At 33.3% G+C, this 26970-nt stretch overlaps 2 protein-coding genes across 2 annotated transcripts; both read left to right on the forward strand.

The window, feature by feature from the left end:
* Positions 1 to 9892: 9892 nt before the first annotated feature.
* On the forward strand, positions 9893 to 10544 carry LOC6042533 (bypass of stop codon protein 1). Its single transcript, XM_038264270.1, has 2 exons — positions 9893 to 9993; positions 10055 to 10544. Exons 1-2 carry the CDS (start codon positions 9943 to 9945, stop codon positions 10496 to 10498), a joined length of 495 nt encoding a protein of 164 aa, XP_038120198.1. The 5' UTR covers positions 9893 to 9942; the 3' UTR covers positions 10499 to 10544.
* A 383-nt stretch (positions 10545 to 10927) lies between these two features.
* LOC6042532 lies at positions 10928 to 11475 on the forward strand. Its single transcript, XM_001851869.2, has 2 exons — positions 10928 to 11013; positions 11076 to 11475. The coding sequence occupies exons 1-2, from the start codon at positions 10963 to 10965 to the stop codon at positions 11424 to 11426; spliced, it is 402 nt and encodes a 133-aa protein (XP_001851920.2). The 5' UTR covers positions 10928 to 10962; the 3' UTR covers positions 11427 to 11475.
* Positions 11476 to 26970: the final 15495 nt, after the last annotated feature.

Below are 26970 nucleotides of genomic sequence, written 5' to 3' on the forward strand. Positions count from 1 at the left end.
AAGAAGAAACAAGTTTTGGCTGAAATATTTCAGGAATCAACAAAATAATTAAATTTATTCCTGAAATATTTCAGCCAAAACTTGTTTCTTCTTTTGTACATTTTTGGGCCCTTCTAGTCTAGAAGACACTAACTCGCTACGATACAAGCCTGAGTTGCTAAATTAAAAAAAACTCATTTTTTCATTAACACTTCAACCTAAGATTGAAAAAAAATCCCTTCGAAAGAATGCCTGCGCTAAGATTTGATTTGATTAGAATAGATTAAATGGCCCAATAAACAAAATTATATCTTTCCTTTTTGAGTGTTGAGATTTCCACTTTTTCGTGACATTCTAACACGTAGCCTTATGGGTGGAACAAATTTGACCTGCGTTTTTATTTGGCTTTCTGTTTTACATATGGGACTGACTTGGGCGTAATATTCAATGTTTTTCCCTTTTGAAATGTTAGTCTTGCATCTAAAATTTAAAAAAATAATGTTTTCGAAAAGATCGGAAAATTCCACGAATGTTTCATTTTTCAACATTGCAAATCGAACTATTAGGCTGGTACAAATTTTGTTTAAAATGTTCTTCACCACCCCCTCCCCTTGACCTGAAGCTAGTATGATATTTCAATAAATTTAATTTATTTATTTTCCAATTTTTAACTCTTCTTAGAGAAATTTTTCCTATACCCTATGCAATTTTCTCAAATTAGTCAATGGTGGAAATCAAGCTTCCCTGCACCGTGCGGTACACGCGGTTCGCTTGTACCTCGGGTTTGCTTTGCGCCTGCTTTGTTCGGTTTACACCCGTACCCGACTCACACGAACCGAGGGTATTTTGGTTCATCGTACCAGCGCACCACGACACTCTCGGTTCGCCGCGTCGGTTTTGTGTCTGGCACTCACCCATGGCATGAACCCGGTATATGAGCCAAGGTGCTTCACTCGTTACGAGCCGAGGTACGTGCCGAGGTACGCGCTGGCGGTACAAAACGGGTTCAATACCACGACACGTACCACGGCACGCTGGGTTCATGCCATGGCTGAGTGCCAGACACAAAACCGATGGGGCGAGCCGAGAGTGTCGTGGTGCGCTGGTACGATGTACCAAGATACCAATACACAAATGGGTTCAGGCACGTACCGAAGCTAGAAAACCAAACCCGCGGTGTGCGTTGGCACTGGCGCATGGGAAGCTTGGTGGAAATACTAAACCTTAACCAAATGCGATCAAAATTTAAGGCTATATTGCTTCAAAATTCCAGTTGAGGCGTTCGAAATTAAATACTTATGTCTTTTTCATATATCCGTGAGCCACGCTACTAGTGATTTCAAAACAACTGAACTAGTGTAAAATGCATTTAAAAACATGTTGTACTAAACATGAGCATCCTAAATGCAAAATGTAAACTATACGAGAAACCAACCATGTACAACACGTACGAAAAACTGTTGAGACTTTGGCTTGTCTCTTCTCTCGACCCCGGCCAGAGCCGAGGGACAAAAACTTTGAAAAATATTTGCATCGTCCTTAGTTACTGAGACATCGGCATTAGAATTCAAATTTTTATTTTCTTATTTCTTTTTTCATTAAGCAGCTATATTTTAGCCACCAGAGGTCCAAACTGAAATGTCTCTGAGACAATTTTATAGCAATTTTTCGGAACTTATTAAAAAGAATGTTTCCAGAAATGGTTACTCATGGTTACTATTTTTATCAATCGAAAAACTGCAAATAATTCACTGAAATCAAACTTTCGGTGGCTATATCATGAATACTAGGCAATTTATAAAAAATCTGTAAAGTATTTTTCGATTGCAAAATCAAATTTCCATACATAAAGTAAAAAAAATGAAATTGCGATTTTATGCAATTTTTTTTACCATACTTCTCTATGGTTACAGAGTTGCGGGGTTTGGTCCCCTAAAACATATAAAAAAATCTCGAATACAAAAAAATACCAATTTCGGTAATTTGAGCTTTTGTAAAAAAAGTTAAATAAAAAATCTGCAAAAAAATCCGTGTGTCTGTTTTTGTTCTGAATAGTCCTCATCAATACCTACAACTTTGTCGAAGACTTAATCAAAAAAATCTTCCAAAAGTTACAGATTTTCGAATATTCATGTACCATTTTTGTATGGACTGCTGCCAAAATTGTATGGAGACTTGTATGGGTGAACCAATGACACAAAATAGCTTCTTTAGTCATAGAGAATGCCCCCACAATGTTTGAGCCGAATAAAAAAAAATCAAAAAATAAAAATGGTCAAAATCGGTCGATTTTGAAGAAAATTCCTCATTTGTCGTTTAAATTTAATCAGGGTTTATTAAACACATAAGTTCAACGTTCATTTTTAAGATCTAAGACACATTTACACATTCTGACTCATTGATATATCAATGTAGGTTAAATTTAAACATCGAAGGCGTTCATTGTCTTCTCATAATCTGGATATCTTTGCGTCATCCTTGAATGTGCTATAATCGTCCTAACCTTGCCACAAAATCTAAATTAAAACAAAGATCGTACTATTTTCTTCTCCGGCACCCATAAATTATCATTTCCCCTCCCACTATCAGATTTAACCCAGACCCGGTAATCCAGATTGGCCTCGTCCTGTACCCAGAGCGGCGGAACTAAAAATACGACCGGCTAATAACGGGACGTAATTTTCGCTCGCTCACCTGTTCCGTAGCGCGTAGCTCCGTCACGTTGGTCATTTTGACGTAATTCCGGATTGCTCAATGAAGACAGCAGGCGAGGTCAGGGACCGGTTTGGAGGAAGGCAAGGTTACTCGGAATATGAAAATTTATGAATGAACTCACGGCCAGAACCCACACAACTGTATGGAACTGGCTCTCTCACAACGACACAGGATGAGGAATTGCGCAGTGCGCGTGACCAGGGTCACACGTGGTTCTGTACTCGTGTGTGTGTAAGAGTGTGAATGGGTCTGTTCAACAAGTCGCCGCTGCCAGTGTCCTTGACCGTTCCGAGAATCTGCTGAACGGCAGCCTGTGTGTGTCCTGTAGCGATGTACAGGTGTTGATCCACCACCAACACCATCAAACTCATTCACAAGAACTCTCTTGGTAAGCCACAATCACTCGATAAATGGGCTGCTTCCGGTGGAAGGGTGATGATGGCGGTGGGGAAAATCGATATCCTTTTGTGCGCCCGGTTGTCGGGATTTTACCGGGAAAGTGGCGGCATTGACGTCATCAGAACTTGTTTTGGGAAATCTGGGAAGGTTAGGAAGAGGAAGGTGGGGGTTCCGGGAAATGTCTGCAATTTTCGCGTCACGCGACCGGGACTTGCCGGGGAAATATCCGGTGGATCCACTTGTTGTTACGTTTTTATTTTGAGGAAAAATGCTTAGACAAAAGTGGTACCTGGAAAGTAAAAATCGACACTAAAAGCAAAATACACTGTATTTGGACATACTCCATGTTTTTAAGACTCAAGACTCCAGACTCAAGATTCAAGACTCAAAACTCAAGACTCAAGACTCAAGACTCAAGACTCAAGAATCAAGACTCAAGACTCAAGAATCAAGACTCAAGACTCAAGACTCAAGACTCAAGACTCAAGACTCAAGACTCAAGACTCAAGACTCAAGACTCAAGACTCAAGACTCAAGACTCAAGACTCAAGACTCAAGACTCAAGACTCAAGACTCAAGACTCAAGACTCAAGACTCAAGACTCAAGACTCAAGACTCAAGACTCAAGACTCAAGACTCAAGACTCAAGACTCAAGACTCAAGACTCAAGACTCAAGACTCAAGACTCAAGACTCAAGACTCAAGCCTTAAGCCTTAAGACTCAAGACAAACAACAACTTTTTTAAAACTTAGGACTGCAATATTTTAGGCTGATTCATAGGGTCCACAATTTTCTTTCCATCGATCCATGATTCATGAAGGATCAGAACATAATTATCACCAACAATTCGATAATCCACCATTTGTAGTAAAAATTCAAAGAATGAGCGCTTTGACTCAAAACTAAATCTGTATCATAACAAACAAAAATGCTAAAACAAAGTGCCAGTAATTAATTACAGCTATTCCCGGTATCGTATTAGGCCATGTGACCTTCACGCCAGCCAAATCTAAGCAAAACAAAATCCTATTCTCTAGGAATGTGTAAATCTGTGAAAGGTTTTCCCTGAGGAAAAACACACAAACACATGCCACAGAAACAAACACTTCAAGGATGTACCTGTGTTTGCCATGTGCTCTTGCCGGAATCACCTGCTGCGCACACAGACAGAAATAAAAGACAGAGTCTATTTCCGCTTGACTGTCAGATGTTTGCCTTCGGCTTCCCCTTCTTTGCACTATCCCTCTATCCCGATGAATACATTATTGTCATGGTGATGGTAATGATGCTGACTTGGTTCTGGTTGTGGTGTTGGTGGCCGCCCCGCTATTATTCGCTCCTGCTCCAGGATGACGTCAACGCCGTTTTTCGCTATAGATCTTGATGATTGGGACTCTAGGGCATTTTCCCTTGCATTAGTCACATTCCCGAGGGATGTTTGTCGATTGTTTGGGTTTTATTTTTATCAGTTCGAACGGAGCTTATTTTTAAGTGTCGCACACGTGGATTGCCCTCGGCCACGTGAACCTCGGGCGTCCCGGGATGTCTACGGCTTTTGTTGGGCCAACCTGCGTCAGATTCAATGTATTTATTTTGCTTCAATTCCAAAATAGGAACTGCAATTATAAATAACCAATTATTCCAACTGTGTTCGTCATAATCTGGTAAATTTACAAACCCGTCAAAACAATGTAATCCACCACTTCAAGTAGACGTCATTGCACTTATCGAGGACAAATCGTTTAAGTAGCGATTCTTGGTTGTACTTTTTCCTCAGCTTAGAAAGCAACAATCATGGTGCTATAGAGTTAAGTTTCGTTTTAAAAATACAAAAAAATAATCATTTTTTTGCAGAAATTTATAGTTGAATGCAAAATGGAAAAGGTGTTATATAATTTTTTTTCGGTATTGTAAATATACATAATTTGGCAATAATATTTATTATTTCTAGAGTTTTTTTTAAAGGACCTATAAACTATTGTCTTACATATGTTTATAGGGACTATTCAAAAAAAAAAAAAAAAACTCTAGATTTCTACGTTGTCATGCTATCTTATCGCACGTCGCTTTTGACGTTCCGAGAAAAAACGCGTTTTAATGTTTGACCTAGATCGAGCAAAAACTAGAACACGCAATGTAAACAATAACAAACCTTTTTTATTTGGTTGACCGTGTTGTGCATTGTCTCTAAATTTGGTTGAATTTGGTTGCTGGAGTCCCGAGTTATAACTACAAATGTTTACGGTAGTCGGGCATGTACGTATGTCAAACGCGTTATGACCTGAAATCCTTTTGGCCAGTTGTCGCATTTACTGCAATTTTCAGGATGTGTAAAGAATGCACGACAAGATTGAAACTTCTTTCATATGAAAAGTGACAACAAAGTACGGAGTTTTTTTTTCAGTTTTTTTTTATGAATATATCAGGATTGAAATCGAGCAAGCTATGCACGACTTGGAATGCAGCTCGTTGCGCCGAAGTCGAATCCAATGCAAATCACCGTTCCGATCCGATACTTCACATAAACTTCGATAATCAATGATTACCATCAATAAACAAGAGAACAACAACAATAATCATCAGGCGCGGAGTGTTCATTAACATTTCGTCATCTAATTATGGTGCCGATTTATATGCAAATTTGCCAAGTGTTTGGCTCGCATGCATGCCTTCCAATACCTGAAGTCTGCCAGAAGAAGAGGGCGGCCAGATATTAAACAAAAAATGCCGTGATGGTCCGAGCGCGACAAGCCATAAATTATGACATAATTAGGTGGACGCTCTGCGGTGAAAAGTTGTCGTTATAACCAAATTAAAACCAATCTCACCCCGGGGCCTGACTTGGCTTGGATTACGGGGGGAGAAATCGGAACGACGACGTGAACAGAATTAGGCTTTATTTGGTGTTAGTTTGGCGGCGGTGCGTCGAGGATTTGCTACGGGGATTTCAAATCGGAACAGGAGAGTAAAATAGGAAAGAAAGCAAAAGAAGAGTTTTGATAAAGTGGTTCTGAAAGGGATGTCATATGTTTGGGGATGGTAGAAGGCAGTGATGGCAAATATTTTTTTATGAAATCTTAATTTTTTTCTGGATTTTCACTAAGCCACGTATTTAAATCCTTTCTAGCTTGAAACCGTGTAGATATAAAAATTTGGTATCAAATAGTGTTAATATTTGATTTCAAAATGGAGAAAATTAGATTCTGCATTTTGATACCGCTATACTTTAGCTATTGAAACTGCTAGATGCTCACGGGTATCACATTACAATATTGACAATTCAGTGAGAAAAGTCTCTCAAATAATTAGTAGAAACATGTTAAAATTTTGACGTGCAACACATGTTACACAGAGGAAAATAATTGCCCCCAAAAACACATGTCAATCACCGCCGATGAGATCAATCTGATAACACTGGTCATCGGTATCACCTCACCTGTAAAGCTGTGCGCAACCTTTTGAGTGCGATCCGATCGCAGGTTCCCCTCCGGGCCTGGCGGCCACAGCATGTTCCGTCACGTCCGCCGGCTTATCAGCTGGAGATCGCGGTGCTGCATCAGGCCAAAACTAATAACACAATTTGACTGTTTTTAATTGGCTTTAAATGAGCAGAAATTTTTCATAAAACTGCTGAATCTGGCACTTGATTACCGATGCAGGCCAGTTCGGGCGGTGGCGGCAGATTGTCCGATGGCCATTCGATGATAAGAAAAATGGACCCCATTGGACCCGGCGGGAGACCCCTTTCCGAACAGGAATTTGTTTGTTTAGTGTGGCACTAAATGATGACGGTCGATCGCCCTAGCAGTGGTTTGAACTCAGCGAGATCGGGATGGAACTGGATGTACAATATCTTTCCCCGAACAAGCTAAACAATACCCCGGTGAGCTCCAAACTGGTAATAAACCGTGAACGAAACAAGCTCGAACAGCGCGCGGCTGGCATGCTAAATGATTTTTAATGAGCTTCGAACAAATATTTTTACGTCCTCTGCTGCATTTTCTAGAGGACAGAATGCATAACGAATGCACTAGGAGCATGTAAAAAGGAAGTGAAATTACTGAAAGTTTGAAGATTTGGCAACCCTGCCTCCTGTTATGCCCACTTAAGTGAGATTTATGTACTGTTTTTGAATCGATAGACTCTCAGAACGAGTCTAAAAATTTTAAGATCTGGCAACCCTGTCTTGAGTTTTAACCTCCTAAGTGTTATTTATGCACATTTGGAAGTCGGATATTGTTGGTTTTGTATAATAAAAAGTATTAAATTCCAATTGTAATTTCATTAGAGTACAAGATTCAACCTCCTTTGTATAGGCTTCCTAAAATGGGGATGCTGCAGGGTTTTGTTTGTCCAGCTTTTGTTTGGTTAGCTTGACTCGGTTGATTGTGGCGAGGGAACTGCCCGCAATTGTCAATATTTTGCTTGTCAGCAGCAGTTAACTGTTTAGTACACGATGGTGCTCTGTCAACAAAACGCACACGTGAAAGTGATGATAATTTTTCGATAATTGAGACATGATGGAACACGATTATTTCCACATTTTTATCAATATTTGTTTGTGGACAAAACACCAGTGGAAAATTTCCAGAAATTCAATTAGTAACTAGAATATGTAAAAGTGCTAGGGAAATGTCATAAGCCTTTTTTTCAATTCTATTTGATGGCATAAACCAGGGGTGCTCAAATTTTTGAAAAGCGGTCCAAATTTGAAGCGAACATGAGCTTGCGGGCCGGCTTTATGTGAACAATTGTTTTTATTTGAAACAAATTATAACAATTTATAAAACTGAAAAAAAATTTGATGATTATTTTAATTGCTTGTATTTTTTTTATAGTTTCGTCAACAAAACAAGACATTCTTCAAACTTCTTTGTTTAATGAAAAACCGAAATAGCCACGAAATCCAAATTTCCATGAAAAAAGTGTTTTAAAATCATGACACACCACTGCATTTGATTTTCAATCGCATGTTTAAAAAAACCTAATTTTAAAAGGAAAATTGTTTTTTTGCGGAACAGTAACTGTACATTGAAATTAAAAAAAAAATCAATATATGTATCAACTGATTCAATCATGCTAAAAATTATTAGCAACACAGGAAAATGCATTTAAAATTGTTTTCGATCGATTGCACGTCGAATTCCATTGAAAATTTACACTTTTTTTGAAAAAAAAAAGTTTTTTGTTCCCTGATTTTCGAGCCGATTTTGAAAAGGGGCCCCATAAAATAAAAAGTATTTGCGACGGCCTAAAGTGCAACTATAATGATAAATCAGATGTCAAAAATTATTTCAATTAAATTTGAATACATTTTGATCTGCCTCAATCAAATGTTAATAAGTATTTAATGCTATTTTTAGAGTTTTCTACTTTAATCGAGTTTGAACACATTCTCAGAAATGTTTGATGAAAATTTTGACGAAATTGCAATTTTCAATCACATTTAAATAGAGAGTGACGAGCGGGAATTCTCAGGAAATCGACTATTTTTAGACCTCACAATTCCCAGGAAATTTGGTCGAGACTCCCGGGAAATTTTAAACTTATAAATATTGAACCAAAATTATATATACTAATCAGCAAAAAAACATTTGAAAGGTTCGAAATTGTTTAGAACATTGGATGTTCAACGTTCAAGTTAAACCAATGCTTCTCTAATCTTCTTATTCAGAAAGTGTAAATTTTAACTAATTTTAACTATAATTGAGGGAACCCAACATAATGTGGACCCCAAAATTAACCTGAAAGCATAGTTAAGGTCCACCGAATGTAAACATTCGAGTTTTCTGAACTATTTCTTTAATGAATATTTATAGTTGACATTTAAAAGAAAAAAAAAAAATTTTAAATTGGTGTTTTTACTAGTTATTTATCATATTGCAAAAATCCCGATGCTTGGAAATTATATATTAGCTATGTTTTACTTCACAAAAATCTAATATCAAGTTTGTGCAACTCTTGAAAAAAAATTAGTTAAGATTCTTAAACTTTTAAAAATACAATTTTGAGTCCCAAAAAGCTCAAGTAACCATTTTGTATTTGCAGATTCAGAAGAAAAAAAATGAAATGGTAGACAAAGTTCCTGAAAAAACTGAGGCTACTAATAAACGTTTCATTGAATAAGAATGAATTAATTGTAATTGAATTCATTGAAAAAAATAATATATTTATTACCTTTCCTTATAAACTAACGGCACTATTGACATAGTTAAAAAAACTCCCGGGTCCCGGGAATTCCCGGGAAATTGCCAATTTCAACTCTCGATTCCCGGGAAATTGAAAATTTCGAGAATCGTCACCCTCTACATTTAAACTTTCAATAAGATAGATCTTCAACAAAATTTATTTGTGTCGACTTTTACATTACCGTCATAAGGCGTGACATTGGGTCACACAAAAATTCTGAAATTTGTATGACTCAATCTCACCCCAGAAATAATTTCACCTCTTAAGACGATACCAAAAATTTAAAGGTTCACAAAAAATTTAAACCAAACCTTAATTTTTGAAAATTAAAAAATTACTTGACAAATGGGCCATTTTACATGATCTTTCAAAATGGGCCCGCGGGCCACAAAAAAACACATCACGGGCCACGTTTGACTCGCGGGCCATACTTTGGTCACACCTGGCATAAACAATGCATACATTGATCAAAAGTCAATATTTGGCACAGTTCATTTGGTAGCAATGTTTTACCACCGTCAACATAGTCACGCGTGCAACTATGAATTCAATTAGTATGGTATAGTCGTTCAATTGTTTTTCTTCAAGTATAAAAACACTTCCAAGACATCGAGTACATCAGTTCCAACTGGACCAAGGAAGCAACAACCACTTTAATCATGATCCTTACCAAAACCTTCGCTTTGACCATCGTCATCTGTCTGGCTGTAGTGAGTACAGCTTTCGATCAATTAATTCAGCTACACTAACCATTTAAAATACCTTGTCCAGTTTGCATCAGCTCAGCGGAGACCAAGGGGTAGAGGTCAAAACCCAGAGCTGCAAGCACTAAAGCAGCAGATCAAGAACCAAATTATCGCAGACAGAGCCAAACATGAAGGGGTTGTCCTGCCTCCAAACGCTCCGAATCCGTCTCAAGCGCTAGCTGAGGCAATTCGTAAGAAGAAGCTGGAGGACATGGCGGGAACTACTACGACTACGTCGTCAACCTCTACCACCTCAACAACTACACCTGCTACTACTACCACCAGTACTACTACACCTGCTACGACTACCGATTCTACTACTACCGATTCTACCACAACCGATTCTACTACTACCGATTCTACCACAACCGATTCTACTACTACGGACTCTAGTACTTCCTCCTCTAGTTCATCGTCGTCTACGAGCACTTCGTCTAGCACCACATCTACGACTCCTGCTTCAGCTTAAACTGTAGAAGAATTTCAGTTGAATTTTTATCAAAACTTAAATGCCAAAAAATATGTTATTATTATTCGAGCTTTTTTTTTATTAATTTGCTGTTCGACTATTTTAGAAAATAAATATATAAATGCAATGTAAATATTTGATTTCGTTTTTCATGAGTTCATAGCACAATCATAAATAAAATTCATGTTCCTAAATATATCATACTTTTTAAAGACATGCTTGCCAATGTTACAGCATTTTGAAATGTTCAACTTATTTCCGGGAGTGTTTTCCTAGACTTTTTATGTAACTTAATGTAAAATATTGATACAATATGGTTCCATTAACGAAGTGGAATATTTTGAACTCAATTATAATAATCTATTACGTTGTTAACAACTGTATTCTGAGACTATAAAAGCGCTTGAAACTGTTTATTCCAGTAGTTCTAGGTGAGTTACTGGAAAGCTTCAGCGAAATTCATCATGATTTTGACCAAAACAGTTGCCTTAACTCTGATTATTGCTCTTGCGGTAGTAAGTACCTATTATTGAGGATTTCATTTATCATGATTCGTTAACCTTCCATCAAAATCAAGTTCGTCGACGCGCAACGAAGACCCCGAAGAGGCAGAGGAAACAATCCGGAGGCACAAGCGCTCAAGAAGGAAATCAGGAAAAATATTTTAGCCAAAATTGCCATCCAATATGGCGTTTCGACGCCGGCAACGAACGACACCAACCCGACCCAAACGCTGGTCCAGGCGATTCGACTGAAGAAGCTGCAGGAAATTGTTAACAGTACTGCGGCTGAGGTAGCCAATGCAGCTGCCAGCACTTCTACTTCTGAATCTGCGATTAATTTTACCGGTGGCAGTTCAAACAGCACAAGTTCTTCTCCCACTAATTCTACTGGGGCCAGCTCAAACTCCACCGGATCTAAAAACTAACATCAATGCAAGTTTTATGAGCAATTGTTGCTTTTTTTTCAATTTATAAATAAAATTAAGAAATATTATGCACAAGACAATTTTCGAATTATCTGAACATGGTATATTTGTAATTATTTGAATATGAATTTGTTGTCTTCTTATTCAAAAATTGTCATAGACCCAATCTTGCAACAATCTGATTGTAAAAATAAACATAGGTACTTTGCCATAAATAATTTTAGGGGAGTTTTGAGGATTTTTTTTTGTTCGATGCCATTATCCACTGCGACCAGGAATTAGATCTATTGCGGACTTGCAATTCTATTTATAGAATCACAAAGGCTTCTTCTGTTATTAGGCAAATGGGACACGCGAACACGTTATTGTTGAGCGAGTGCCGTAAATTTTTTCTTTTTTTATAAAATTATGTTTATTAGGTCCTTTCCGGTACTACGACCTGGTTAGGACCAAGTCAACTTTTGTAATTACATTTTTCTTAAAGCTAAGAGTAAATATATATGATCTTGTGTGTAAATGTTAGTGGGTGGGAAGCCAATTACCAGCAATCCTTTTAGCCACAAATTTCCCCTTGAAATTGCAACTCCATACTCCACTCTGACGTCACACGATGACCACCAGGCCGCACAAAAGTCATGATGCCGTCCAGTCCATTACAGAACCCAAACTTCTTCACAAAATTTCAACCTGTAAAGCCACACGCGTCCGCTAAGCCGCGAAAGGCTCGTCCACAGCAACTGACTGACATCCGTCACTAATCTTCTCTTATGGACATAAAACTTCACGATAGCAGCGATAGCCGGCCCAAGAACCACACGAGCGACTACTCAGCGGAATAACATCTCAATTCGGAACATGATTTTTAAGAGATTAAAGCCTCTCGGCCCCTATCTTCGTAAGCGTGAGGTGATTGAGGTGGATTATAATCCACACCAGCCGGTATGTACGGAAAGGACGTTAGTAAATTGGTTAACTTCGAAATTAATTAACATAAAATTACCTAATTAGATAACTTCGGTCCTAGGTTTACGGTGCAGTGGGGTGGTTAATTCAAACTAAAAACTAAAAACTAAAAACTAAAAACTAAAAACTAAAAACTAAAAACTAAAAACTAAAAACTAAAAACTAAAAACTAAAAACTAAAAACTAAAAACTAAAAACTAAAAACTAAAAACTAAAAACTAAAACTAAAAACTAAAAACTAAAAACTAAAAACTAAAAACTAAAAACTAAAAACTAAAAACTAAAAACTAAAAACTAAAAACTAAAAACTAAAACTAAAAACTAAAACTAAAAACTAAAAACTAAAAACTAAAACTAAAAACTAAAAACTAAAAACTAAAAACTAAAAACTAAAAACTAAAAACTAAAAACTAAAAACTAAAAACTAAAAACTAAAAACTAAAAACTAAAAACTAAAAACTAAAAACTAAAAACTAAAAACTAAAAACTAAAAACTAAAAACTAAAAACTAAAAACTAAAAACTAAAAACTAAAAACTAAAAACTAAAAACTAAAAACTAAAAACTAAAAACTAAAAACTAAAAACTAAAAACTAAAAACTAAAAACTAAAAACTAAAAACTAAAAACTAAAACTAAAAACTAAAAACTAAAAACTAAAAAAACTAAAAACTAAAAACTAAAAACTAAAAACTAAAAACTAAAAACTAAAAACTAAAAACTAAAAACTAAAAACTAAAACTAAAAACTAAAAACTAAAACTAAAAACTAAAAACTAAAAACTAAAAACTAAAAACTAAAAACTAAAAACTAAAAACTAAAAACTAAAAACTAAAACTAAAAACTAAAACTAAAAACTAAAAACTAAAACTAAAAACTAAAAACTAAAACTAAAAACTAAAAACTAAAAACTAAAACTAAAACTAAAAACTAAAAACTAAAAACTAAAAACTAAAAACTAAAACTAAAAACTAAAAACTAAAAACTAAAAACTAAAAACTAAAAACTAAAAACTAAAAACTAAAAACTAAAACTAAAAACTAAAACTAAAAACTAAAAACTAAAAACTAAAACTAAAAACTAAAACTAAAACTAAAAACTAAAAACTAAAAACTAAAAACTAAAAACTAAAAACTAAAAACTAAAAACTAAAACTAAAAACTAAAAACTAAAAACTAAAAACTAAAAACTAAAACTAAAAACTAAAACTAAAAACTAAAAACTAAAAACTAAAAACTAAAAACTAAAAACTAAAAACTAAAAACTAAAAACTAAAAACTAAAAACTAAAAACTAAAAACTAAAAACTAAAAACTAAAAACTAAAAACTAAAAACTAAAAACTAAAAACTAAAAACTAAAACTAAAAACTAAAAACTAAAAACTAAAAACTAAAACTAAAAACTAAAAACTAAAAACTAAAAACTAAAAACTAAAAACTAAAAACTAAAAACTAAAACTAAAAACTAAAAACTAAAAACTAAAAACTAAAAACTAAAAACTAAAAACTAAAAACTAAAAACTAAAACTAAAACTAAAAACTAAAAACTAAAAACTAAAACTAAAAACTAAAAACTAAAACTAAAACTAAAAACTAAAAACTAAAACTAAAACTAAAAACTAAAAACTAAAAACTAAAAACTAAAACTAAAAACTAAAAACTAAAAACTAAAAACTAAAAACTAAAACTAAAAACTAAAAACTAAAAACTAAAAACTAAAACTAAAACTAAAAACTAAAAACTAAAAACTAAAAACTAAAAACTAAAAACTAAAAACTAAAAACTAAAAACTAAAAACTAAAAACTAAAAACTAAAAACTAAAAACTAAAACTAAAAACTAAAAACTAAAAACTAAAAACTAAAAACTAAAACTAAAAACTAAAAACTAAAAACTAAAAACTAAAAACTAAAAACTAAAACTAAAAACTAAAAACTAAAAACTAAAAACTAAAACTAAAAACTAAAAACTAAAAACTAAAAACTAAAAACTAAAAACTAAAAACTAAAAACTAAAAACTAAAAACTAAAAACTAAAAACTAAAAACTAAAAACTAAAAACTAAAAACTAAAAACTAAAAACTAAAAACTAAAAACTAAAAACTAAAAACTAAAAACTAAAAACTAAAAACTAAAAACTAAAAACTAAAAACTAAAAACTAAAACTAAAAACTAAAAACTAAAAACTAAAAACTAAAAACTAAAAACTAAAAACTAAAAACTAAAAACTAAAAACTAAAAACTAAAAACTAAAAACTAAAAACTAAAACTAAAAACTAAAAACTAAAACTAAAAACTAAAAACTAAAAACTAAAAACTAAAAACTAAAACTAAAAACTAAAAACTAAAAACTAAAAACTAAAAACTAAAAACTAAAAACTAAAAACTAAAAACTAAAAACTAAAAACTAAAAACTAAAACTAAAAACTAAAAACTAAAAACTAAAACTAAAAACTAAAAACTAAAAACTAAAAACTAAAAACTAAAAACTAAAAACTAAAAACTAAAAACTAAAAACTAAAAACTAAAAACTAAAAACTAAAACTAAAACTAAAAACTAAAAACTAAAAACTAAAAACTAAAAACTAAAAACTAAAAACTAAAAACTAAAAACTAAAAACTAAAAACTAAAAACTAAAAACTAAAAACTAAAAACTAAAAACTAAAAACTAAAACTAAAAACTAAAAACTAAAAACTAAAAACTAAAAACTAAAACTAAAAACTAAAAACTAAAAACTAAAAACTAAAAACTAAAAACTAAAACTAAAAACTAAAAACTAAAACTAAAACTAAAAACTAAAAACTAAAAACTAAAAACTAAAAACTAAAAACTAAAAACTAAAAACTAAAAACTAAAACTAAAAACTAAAAACTAACTAAAACTAAAAACTAAAACTAAAAACTAAAAACTAAAAACTAAAAACTAAAACTAAAAACTAAAAACTAAAAACTAAAAACTAAAAACTAAAAACTAAAAACTAAAAACTAAAAACTAAAAACTAAAAACTAAAAACTAAAAACTAAAAACTAAAAACTAAAAACTAAAAACTAAAAACTAAAACTAAAAACTAAAAACTAAAAACTAAAAACTAAAAACTAAAAACTAAAAACTAAAAACTAAAAACTAAAAACTAAAAACTAAAAACTAAAAACTAAAAACTAAAAACTAAAAACTAAAAACTAAAAACTAAAAACTAAAAACTAAAAACTAAAAACTAAAAACTAAAAACTAAAAACTAAAAACTAAAAACTAAAAACTAAAAACTAAAAACTAAAAACTAAAAACTAAAACTAAAAACTAAAAACTAAAAACTAAAAACTAAAAACTAAAAACTAAAAACTAAAAACTAAAAACTAAAAACTAAAAACTAAAAACTAAAAACTAAAAACTAAAAACTAAAAACTAAAAACTAAAAACTAAAAACTAAAAACTAAAACTAAAAACTAAAAACTAAAAACTAAAAACTAAAACTAAAAACTAAAAACTAAAAACTAAAAACTAAAAACTAAAAACTAAAAACTAAAAACTAAAAACTAAAAACTAAAAACTAAAAACTAAAAACTAAAAACTAAAAACTAAAACTAAAAACTAAAAACTAAAAACTAAAAACTAAAAACTAAAACTAAAACTAAAAACTAAAAACTAAAACTAAAAACTAAAAACTAAAACTAAAAACTAAAAACTAAAAACTAAAAACTAAAAACTAAAACTAAAAACTAAAAACTAAAAACTAAAAACTAAAAACTAAAAACTAAAAACTAAAAACTAAAAACTAAAAACTAAAAACTAAAAACTAAAAACTAAAAACTAAAAACTAAAAACTAAAAACTAAAAACTAAAAACTAAAAACTAAAAACTAAAAACTAAAAACTAAAAACTAAAAACTAAAAACTAAAAACTAAAAACTAAAAACTAAAAACTAAAAACTAAAACTAAAAACTAAAAACTAAAAACTAAAAACTAAAAACTAAAAACTAAAAACTAAAAACTAAAAACTAAAAACTAAAAACTAAAACTAAAAACTAAAAACTAAAAACTAAAAACTAAAAACTAAAAACTAAAAACTAAAAACTAAAAACTAAAAACTAAAAACTAAAAACTAAAAACTAAAAACTAAAAACTAAAAACTAAAAACTAAAAACTAAAAACTAAAACTAAAAACTAAAAACTAAAAACTAAAAACTAAAACTAAAAACTAAAAACTAAAAACTAAAAACTAAAAACTAAAAACTAAAAACTAAAAACTAAAAACTAAAAACTAAAAACTAAAAACTAAAAACTAAAAACTAAAAACTAAAAACTAAAAACTAAAACTAAAAACTAAAAACTAAAAACTAAAAACTAAAAACTAAAAACTAAAAACTAAAAACTAAAAACTAAAAACTAAAAACTAAAAACTAAAAACTAAAAACTAAAAACTAAAAACTAAAAACTAAAAACTAAAAACTAAAAACTAAAAACTAAAAACTAAAAACTAAAAACTAAAAACTAAAAACTAAAAACTAAAAACTAAAAACTAAAAACTAAAAACTAAAAACTAAAAACTAAAAACTAAAAACTAAAAACTAAAAACTAAAAACTAAAAACTAAAAACTAAAAACTAAAAACTAAAAACTAAAAACTAAAAACTAAAAACTAAAAACTAAAAACTAAAAACTAAAACTAAAAACTAAAAACTAAAAACTAAAAACTAAAAACTAAAAACTAAAAACTAAAAACTAAAAACTAAAAACTAAAAACTAAAAACTAAAAACTAAAAACTAAAAACTAAAAACTAAAAACTAAAAACTAAAAACTAAAAACTAAAAACTAAAAACTAAAAACTAAAAACTAAAAACTAAAAACTAAAAACTAAAAACTAAAAACTAAAAACTAAAAACTAAATTTTGTATAGACTTTATGTTGCTTCAGAAAATTTTTGGCCATCGTTTTCGTAACGACCTTGCCACTGTTCCCTGTTCAAAATATATCCAAGAAGGGTCCTCTCTGTCCGCTGACACCTAGGCGCACGCCAATGAAAATGGGATTACATTCTATCGACTAGCCGCAATACTCCAAACATACGAATGCTTTTAAAGGGAGCCGCATATCGGCCCTAATAAGACCAAAACGAAGATTGACTCGGGGCTTGTGCCGCCAGTCCAATCGCACGCGAACCGATCCCAATCACTCACTCAAGAATGTGTAACACACTCACTCACTCACTCGCTCACTGCCTTGTTGAGGATATCAGCATGACGCTTTTACAACCTCGGCCGAAGCGCGTTTTGATTTATGTCTGCTTTGGCGCAACGTTGTTGAATTATTTGTACTATTATTTGTTCCTCTTCGAGACGAGCAAATCTGGCATCAAAAGGCCAACGTCGTTCCTCTCTTTGCAAAATCTTCTTGTCTTTTACTCTTTCCCAAAGAGGAAACGAGCAGAGGCCACTCGCAACTCCCAAAACGAGAACAATTTTCGTTACCCATTTTACGATTATTTATTATTTGCATATACGATGTTGATTTCTGTGTTTAAAATGTATATAAATAAAAACAACATTCATAAATAATATTCATTAAAATTCACTTCAATATATTTTATTGCCACAGCCGGAGAGAAAGAGAGGGAGAGAGTGAGATAGAGGGTTTTTGCTCTGCTCATTCATGCACTTTTTTATTCTTAATATTTTCGTTTGTTTTGTTTCAAGAAAACTCCAGTTTTGGATGCGATGACCATGACGACGACGACGACGGTGAGTGCTCTTAATTTTGAGTCGCTTTTCCCGTGGTTGCTTTACCTTAAGGATGATGTTCTTTTATGATGGGTATTATTTTTTTGAGCTCTGTTTCATTGCAGAGAATTTGGTTTATTTCTTTTCTTTCGCAGTTTATTGCACTCTTAAAGTGCGTTTTTTGCTTTACTTCTGCAAAATTGAGTAAGAACCGTGAAATTGGAGCTGTTAGGAATCTCTTGCATTTCAATGGGGAATAATACTGTTTGTTTTTCAGCCAAATTAAAGCCAAATTTAAGTTCGAATATTTTCATTAAATTTTCAATATGCTATCAAAATCAATTGAATAATCCTAGATGTTCTAAGGCTAGTCTTTAAAAAAAAATGCAAAAGTTTTTTGTGATACTTTTTGCTAATTTTTTTTATATATCACAAATTTGCAATACATCAATGCATTTATGCTTCCAACATTCAAATTTTGTAGATAGATTTAAAAATAAGAATAAAGATAGAACAAAAATACAAATGCGAATAGGGGAAATATGGTCGTGTTTGAATGATGCTGGATAATCTGGAGTGTTCCTTGAAATTTTTATAAAACCAAGTACACCAACGAGTAGAGCAACTTTTTGTGAACATTTCTGTTTATTTTCACTTTTATTAAAAGTTATACTATTCCTTTTACAAGCATTTAAAAAAAATATTTCCCAAACGCATTCTTATCAGTCGAGTGCATTGGGTCGCGCCCATTTTTTTATTTTCAGCTTAGTTCTTTTTTTCTTCCAGTGCTCTTTTGGGTCTGCTTAGTGCTACCAAAATTGATGAAATTTTAAGCGAACACTCACGAAAAGTAGCATTTATAGAGAAAATTTCCTGGCATCACTGGCTCACTCCAACAGGCGCTGCTGGTTGTGGTGGCCACCCTTTGTTCTTTATTTGCCTTCACTTCTCACTCAGATTTCTTCAGCCTTCGATTGGAATGGGTAGTCAAAATTCAAACGTCGGAAGACTTGGCGCGCTTGCTAATTATTTCCATTTTCGGGATGAAGTGAGTGACTAACTAATGTGCAAAAGAATATGTTGCCGGTAATTGGAAGCAATTTTATAGGGGAAATATACCCTTTCTAATCAAACACCTATCTTCGTCATATCGTCAGTTGTGTGCTATCTTGTGACATAGACCATTTTGGTCGAAAATGAGTTAATGATGACGTTTTGCTATATTTAACAAACACTACAAGATGTTTTAGCCCGATTTTGAAAATTCGCTTCCGTTTCCCGGATATCGCAGTACACGCTTGTGACATAGACCAATTTATCATCAAAATGATTGTGCACACTTGTGACACGTCATACATGTTGTTGGAAAATGTGGAAAATTTGTCTTGTTTTTCACAAATTTTTGTCCATACATACTTTCTAAAGGCAATGCAACCTTTTGTTTTTGAAAATATACTGATTAAGTCGGTTAAACTATTGATTTAAGCCTATTTTCGTTTGTATGGGAATTCTGTGCACACTTGTGACACGTAGTACAATTTTACTTTCGAAACACACTTGTGACACGTGCTTTTCAGATTTTTGTTTACATCATGTATTGTATCTTTTAACTGGTGAAACCAAATTAGTTGAAACTTGGAGCGATTGTTAAGCGATAGTATACGAACCGATTGCTTCAAAAAGTTTGGCTCTATCATTCATAATTTTGAAATTATTCACCAACAAACTTTAAAAATCGATTTTCTCGAAAAGTACTAAATGGTCGTTGTCACAAGATAGCACACAACTGACGATATGGAGAGTTTGATGCTCGATTAAAGCTCCAAAAATACTATTTAGGCTGTAAACTTACCAGCAACAGCACCGCCTGGAGTAAGCACGCAAATGTATGCCACTTACTGGCCAAAAAGATCAAATTTAATGCACTTTTGATCATAATTTCTGTTTTGCGAGACCATTTCTCATCATTTTGGTGGCACACACATCCACACGCAAGGTGAGAGGTTAACTGCTTAACGAAAGTCGCCATCAATATCTTTTCACTTGCGCTAATGATTTCAAAGCGCTTAAGATATAAAATTGCTTCCAACTACCGGCTACATGTTCTTATACACATTACCCAAGTAACCACAAGCACTAAATTGAAGTATTAATTCAGTACTAAATCAGCACTCGAATGTTTTGAAGTAGTAAATAAGCTTTGCGAATGCCTCAAAGTACCAAAACTTTGCAGCATTACAACTGGCATTAAATCACCATTTACGACCTTGAAAATGTGCTTCAAAGCATTTGATGTTTATCAACAAAGTAACCCATCCATACGGGAAACATTTTAGCCAGTCACGCTCTTATTGACTTTTATCCTTCTCCCGTTATACTGTTCCAATAAGCGTGCGGGCTAAGGCGCATTTCCCCCAGTGTGCAACAGTTTTATTTTTGCGTGAACTGGGTTCAATTCCCGCTGACTGAAGTGTTTTTTTTTTTGTTTATTTTTTTTTTTTTTTTGTGGAAAACTGCAGCCTGTAATTAAGCCAAATTTTTCAAAACATATGCCCATAGCGCAAACGACGTTATCAAAAGTTCTCTGGTAAATTGAATGACTTTTCTCGCAAGCAAAAAGCTGCTTTCCGGAAGTCTGATACACTTTGTGAAATTTTGCCAACCGTGGACCAAGCACTCCTCGGAAAAACAGTTTAGGTTAGCCGTTAGCCATTACTTGTCCCTATTAACCCCAAGCCTTCCGTAATTGATTGTACTGTACTTGACTGGATGGCCGCAATTTGCTGAGTGACTCGTTAATAATTTTCGTCCAACAAAATGACAACGGTTTTTTCTCATGAACCAGAAACTCGAAACAGCAGAAAGAAAGTCTTCCATAATGTTCGATGCATCAACCACATCGATTAAAACTTTCAAAACAAACACTCATTTCAAAATACATCAGTTGGCTGGCGCGCATCCTGAAATCGACGAGAAAATGCAAGAATAACATCAAAGTGTCACACTCACACATGAAACGCAACAGGAGAAAGAAAGAACAAAGGAGGCCCACCACCAAGTGTGTGGAGCAGTTAGCTGTCCTTTTTTCCCCCAGCCTTGACGTCGATAAAGCAGTTTTTTTTTGTTCGAGCTTTCGGTGAGGCATTAAATCGGCATCACTGTGCGCCACTTGAAATATTTCTCAAGGGAAAAGTGCTGATTTAATGTTTTGAAGCATTATTTGCTGGTATTAAATGCCAATATAATGCTGATTTAATGCCGCTGTTTAGTGCCTCGCGGTTACTTGGGTAGTTAGTCACTCCCTTGAAAAATAATCCCGAAACATGTAAATAATTAGCAAGCGCCATCAAAAAAACAAACGCGTTAAGTCTTTTGACGTTTCAATTTTGACCATCCATTCTAATCGAAGGTTGAAGAAAACCGAGCGAGAAGCGAAGGCAAATAAAGAACAAAGGGTGGCCACCAACACCACCAGCAGCGCTTGTGGTGTTTCATGGACTATAAGCCTAAGGTATTAACTTTTTGGCCAATCGCAGTTTTTCTCATAGTTTTTCGATTTTTCTATAACAAAGTTTTTACAACGTTAGTTTCTGCCCTGTAGGCCTCCATAGCGGCACTTATCACACATACATGACGAAATCCAGTCTGCAACCCGCTAAGATCACCATCTTCATGCGAATGCGAATGCGAATGTAGGCCTCCATAGCGGCACTTGTTGGTCTCAATTTGGAATCTTTGGAAAATTTGACGTAAGTTTGAAATTTTAAACTTCCGGTTTTGATATAGCGTGAAACGTGGATTTAATAAACATCAAAATTAAAAAAAAAATATTTTCCCATACAAATTTATACGGAAAATTGAATCGCTTTGCGCACTGTAAGGACTGAACCAATCGTTCTCAAATTTTGGGGAGTTGTATAGGACCCCAAAAGAAACCGAAAAATTGCTATGCTGGAAAATCGATTTGTTATTACACCGTAATGAGGTATATCCCCTGACTCGATTTTTTAGGTAACAATAAGCCAAATTAAAGTTGGAAATTTTTTATTTTGTTTTCAATATGCTATCAAAATCAATAGAATGTTTTAAGGGTCTTGAAAAAAAAATAGTTACGATTTAAGGGTCCCTATAGAGCGTTAAAGTTTGCATGGAAAACGTCGCAAAAATGTATGTAATATTAAAATACGTTTTGAGTTTACTAAAAGCTATAGTATACAATTTCTGACTGCGAAATAACAACTCAGATTAGAGTTTTCACCCAGCAATCAAAATTTCAAATGGAAGGCATTTTGTTTAGTAATCATATTTATCTTATCTAAAATACAAAAAAAAAACGCTCTCCAGATCATACTACTCCAACGTTGATCTTCCCGTCAAATACCAGCGGCAAACGCAAAACCAACCAGTGTCACCAAGCCGGGGTCAAACGCTACAAATCGTAAGTCATCGTCGTCGTCGTCGTCCACCGAAAAAAAAACCACAGCCCAAGAAGACACGTGGTTTGACTCCCGGGGGACGATCGCTGCGGCCTCGCGGGTCGTCATCTAACACCGTCTTTGCATTATAAAAATAAAATATGAATATAAATCTGAGTAAAGGGGGTCTGGAGTGGTGGTGGGGAGGGAGCAACTGGCCGCAGACACCCCGAAAGAAATGAAAATGAAATGGAAACAGAAGTCGCAAATTAAAAAATATGCTAAATTTATTGCCTGAACGAGCCGAGATCGCGCGCGCTCGCCGCCGTTGATCCAATGTTACGCGACGAGGTCCTCCGCGGAAAAAAAGAGGTGCGAAGAATCTCCCTTCATGCATGTTGGTTACAGTTGCGAACGATCAGAGCAATAATAAGGAAGAGGGCAAACGAGAGAGTGTTTGCGAAAAGTATGTTGTACCACACGAAGGCAAACAAATGCAGAAAAAAATGTGGAATCTCTCACTTGTGAATCAATTTGCACTCTTGTTATTTAAAGTGGTCTACGCTGGATCAACGAGGGATGTTTTGCACAATTGTCGAGATGAATTTATTTTAATGATTTAAAACTAATTTTCTCGCAACAATCTGGCCTACACGTCGAGACTAATGTTGCAATAAATAATGCTCAAAAATTACAAATTTGAAAAAAAACATGTTTCATGCTCTGCCAACTCACCCAGCAAATGCACCGACTTATTGTTTCAATGAAAAATTCTGTTTTTAAATTTTGAGTAGCCCATTACATTAGGCGTAAAATTTCACGCAAAAGCCCTTTGACACAAAATTTCAAAATCATCACCATTTCAGGCTACAAAAATGAAACGGGTCGTTACGAGATATCGAAAAATGGATCTCGGATTCGTAATCTGGTACCAAAATTATCCCAAAGATTCACGGAAATCGATACGGGTCGGGTAATTTTTGTTTTGCTTTCGTGTGAGTTTGGAGAGAATGAATCCGTAACCATATTTGGGTAATTCTCCGCCAACTCACACAGCAGTTGCCCCGACCCCTCTTCGATTTGCTTGAAACTTTGTCCTAAGGGGTAACTTTTGTCCCTGATCACGTATCACGGGGGCGGTACGACCCCTTCCATTTTTGAACATGCGAAAAAAGAGGTGTTTTTCAACAATTTGCAGCCTTAAACGGTGATGAGATAGAAATTTGGTATCAAAGGGACTTTTATGTTAAATTAGACGCCCAACTTGATGGCGTACTCAGAATTCCGAAAAAACGTATTTTTCATCGAAAAAAAAAACACTAAAAAAGTTTTGAAAACTCTGCCATTTTCCGTTACTCGACTGTTGACTGTTGAATGTTGGAACATGTCATTTCATGGGAAAATAATTGTACTTTTCAAATCTACATTGACCCAGATTGAATTTCCTACAAAAATCTCACACTCGGACAATTTTGGGCGAGACCTGCACCACTTGCTGCCAAAATCCAAAGGAAGGTTTCTTTATACGCTAACAAATTGTCATTTTGGCCACTCTGGCGCCGATTTTGGAACACCTGTCGTTTGTATGGGAAACGGTTCAAAAATACAAATAATGATGATAGGAGGCGTCAAGATCAGTTAAAAAGTTCAAGATGGTATGTCAGAGACATAACCGAAAGGCATAGGACCAAACAATTTAAGTTTTTGGATTGCTAGTGAAATCTGGAATAAGATTTTTTTATTTTGTTTCATAGATTTGTCGGCAAAATTGTTATAAATGTTCTCAAAAGGTGAACCTTCCATGAGGGCACCGGCAACTGCAGGTTGTGGCCATTACTGTCGAAATGGCCATTTGCAGGTTCAATATCAAAACTATGAATTTTGATACCCATATTGCCACAACTCGTATGTTTCGGTTAATGTTACTCCGGGCCCAAGGGGAACCTGCTTTGAGATCACCGGCCACTCCAGGTTTTGGCCACCACTGTCGAAATGGCCATTATTATGTTCAGTATCAAAAACCATGAATTTTGATACCCATATTGCCACAACTCGTATGGTTCTGTAAAAGGCCCTCCGGGCCCCAGGGGAACCTGCTTTGAGGGCACCGGCCACTCCAGGTTTTGGCCACCACTGTCGAAATGGCCATTATCATGTTCAGTATCAAAAACCATGAATTTTGATACCCATATTGCCACAACTCGTATGGTTCTGTAAAAGGCCCTCCGGGCCTCGGGGGAACCTGCTTTGAGGGCACCGGCCACTCCAGGTTTTGGCCACCACTGTCGAAATGGCCATTATCATGTTCAGTATCAAAAACCATGAATTTTGATACCCATATTGCCACAACTCGTATGGTTCTGTAAAAGGCCCTCCGGGCCCCGGGGGAACCTGCTTTGAGGGCAGCGGCCACTCCAGGTTGTGGCCACTGCTGTCGAAATGTCAATTTTCATGTTCAGTGTCAAAAACCATGAATTTTGATACCCATATTGCCACAACTCGTATGGTTCTGTAAATGTCCCCCCAGGCCCCGGGACAGGGCCGTAGCCAGGATTTTTGTTCGGGGGGGGCTTGGGTGCAAAAATTCAAGGAGTATAAAAATCAGCAAATCATTTATACCATCACTTGGTTTGTGGTATAATTATTGAGATGAATTGTAAAATTGTAATATAATGTATGCAAAAAAGTTTTCAAACATTTTTATATTAAGTTTTCAATGTCTTTATTGAAGAAACTCCTTCGTCATTTTTTTTTCTTTATTTTAACAGCTAGTTTGTATTAAAGGAGTAGAGAAAGTGTTTTTTTTTACATTTTCTTGAATTGTTGATATGGAATCCAATTTCGTGATAAACGTCGCTAAATTTTAAATATACTTAACTTGAATCAAATTTTTGAAAGCAAAAAATTTTTTTTAAAGAAATATCGATTTATCTAACCATAAGTATTATGTTTTCTGTATTTTATACTGAGAGAAAAACCCACGAACAAACTGGTAAATTTGAACTATCAAATTTTAAACCGTCTGGATTTACATTTTCGGCTGTGTGATAATTGTGATGGTTTATCTGACATTTTTCATTTTTTCTAGCACAACATAAAACTCATAACTGGAATATTTGTTTTTCTTAAAATTTTATAAACAAACTTAAACAATGTTTTACTTTAATTGTTCTAAGCTATTGAATTTCATATTTTGCGAAGCTCCTGGTGCTCTCAAAAATAAATAATTTTAATGAAATACAAAAAAAAATATAATCGTTGAAATTTCAGCTTCTGAAGTGTCTCCATGGTAATTGGACGACCCTATAGGCCTATAATGGATATCTATTAATAAATAGATTTGAAGAAAAAAAATCAGTGCCTGTGTTTAATTTTAATGTGTTAAACAATTTAGATAAAATGTATTCAATTAATATTTAACGCCAAAATATTCACTGGAAGAATTGTTAATAATGCATATGTAACCTTTTTAAAATGCATATGTAACCGTTAAAATTTTCCTCGATTGCATCAAACATTAAAACGATTCATGTTTAACTTTAATATTCCAACTAAATGCCATTTTCAAATTCATTACTATTTGTACTCTGAAAAATTAGTCCAGAATTTGAGCAAAAATAAAATTTTAAAACATGACAAAAAAAATCAATCGATCGTTGCAGTGCTGCTTATATTCGAAATTTAAAAAAAAATTAAATTAAAAATAAAATTTTCTGATCGAATAAACGGTTAAATTTAAACCAAAGAGTATCAAAAAGACATTATTAAAGATATCCAGAGTAAAAATATTTAAAAGTCTATGAATTCATAGAAATCATTCATTTTTTATCGATAAAAAAATAAATCCACAGTAAGCTTTAAAGTGCATATTTCGTTAAAACACAAAAAATAACATTATCCAATTGATTGAAAATAGTGTACAAACTGTTTAACAAGTATTTCAATGAAAATGATATAACAGCAACATCAAGCAAAACTTGATTTGTTCTTATCGTGTAAAGACTCAGAACCATTGGAGATTGATCTATTAGTTCTGAGACACATCTTCTTGAAATAAAATAAAATATACGATAAAAATTGTAAATGCGAACACGATTAACAAATTAAAATCTTCAATTCACTCATTTATTTATTATGAAATAACTGTCAAAACCATATTATTTTTAAAATAAGTTTTAATAGCCAATATGATTTTACAAGATAAAGGGGAAAAATAATGTAAATTGGCTGTGGTGGTTCTAGAAAAGACTCTCTTAATATTTCTAAGCAAAACAAAAAAACACACAAATGAAATCCTTTTTTTCTACTTCTGGGATCTAATCATGTTTAACAATTTAGTATTGTAACCATTTATTAAAATCGATGTTTGTTCAAGCAATATCTTGACTCTGGGAACAAAATCCTGCACATTTTATGGTTTAGATATTTTATATTTACGAAACCTTGCTAAATTAA

The sequence above is a fragment of the Culex quinquefasciatus genome, chromosome 3 (genome assembly GCF_015732765.1).
Source record: "Culex quinquefasciatus strain JHB chromosome 3, VPISU_Cqui_1.0_pri_paternal, whole genome shotgun sequence".
Classification (NCBI taxonomy): Eukaryota; Metazoa; Arthropoda; class Insecta; order Diptera; family Culicidae; genus Culex; species Culex quinquefasciatus.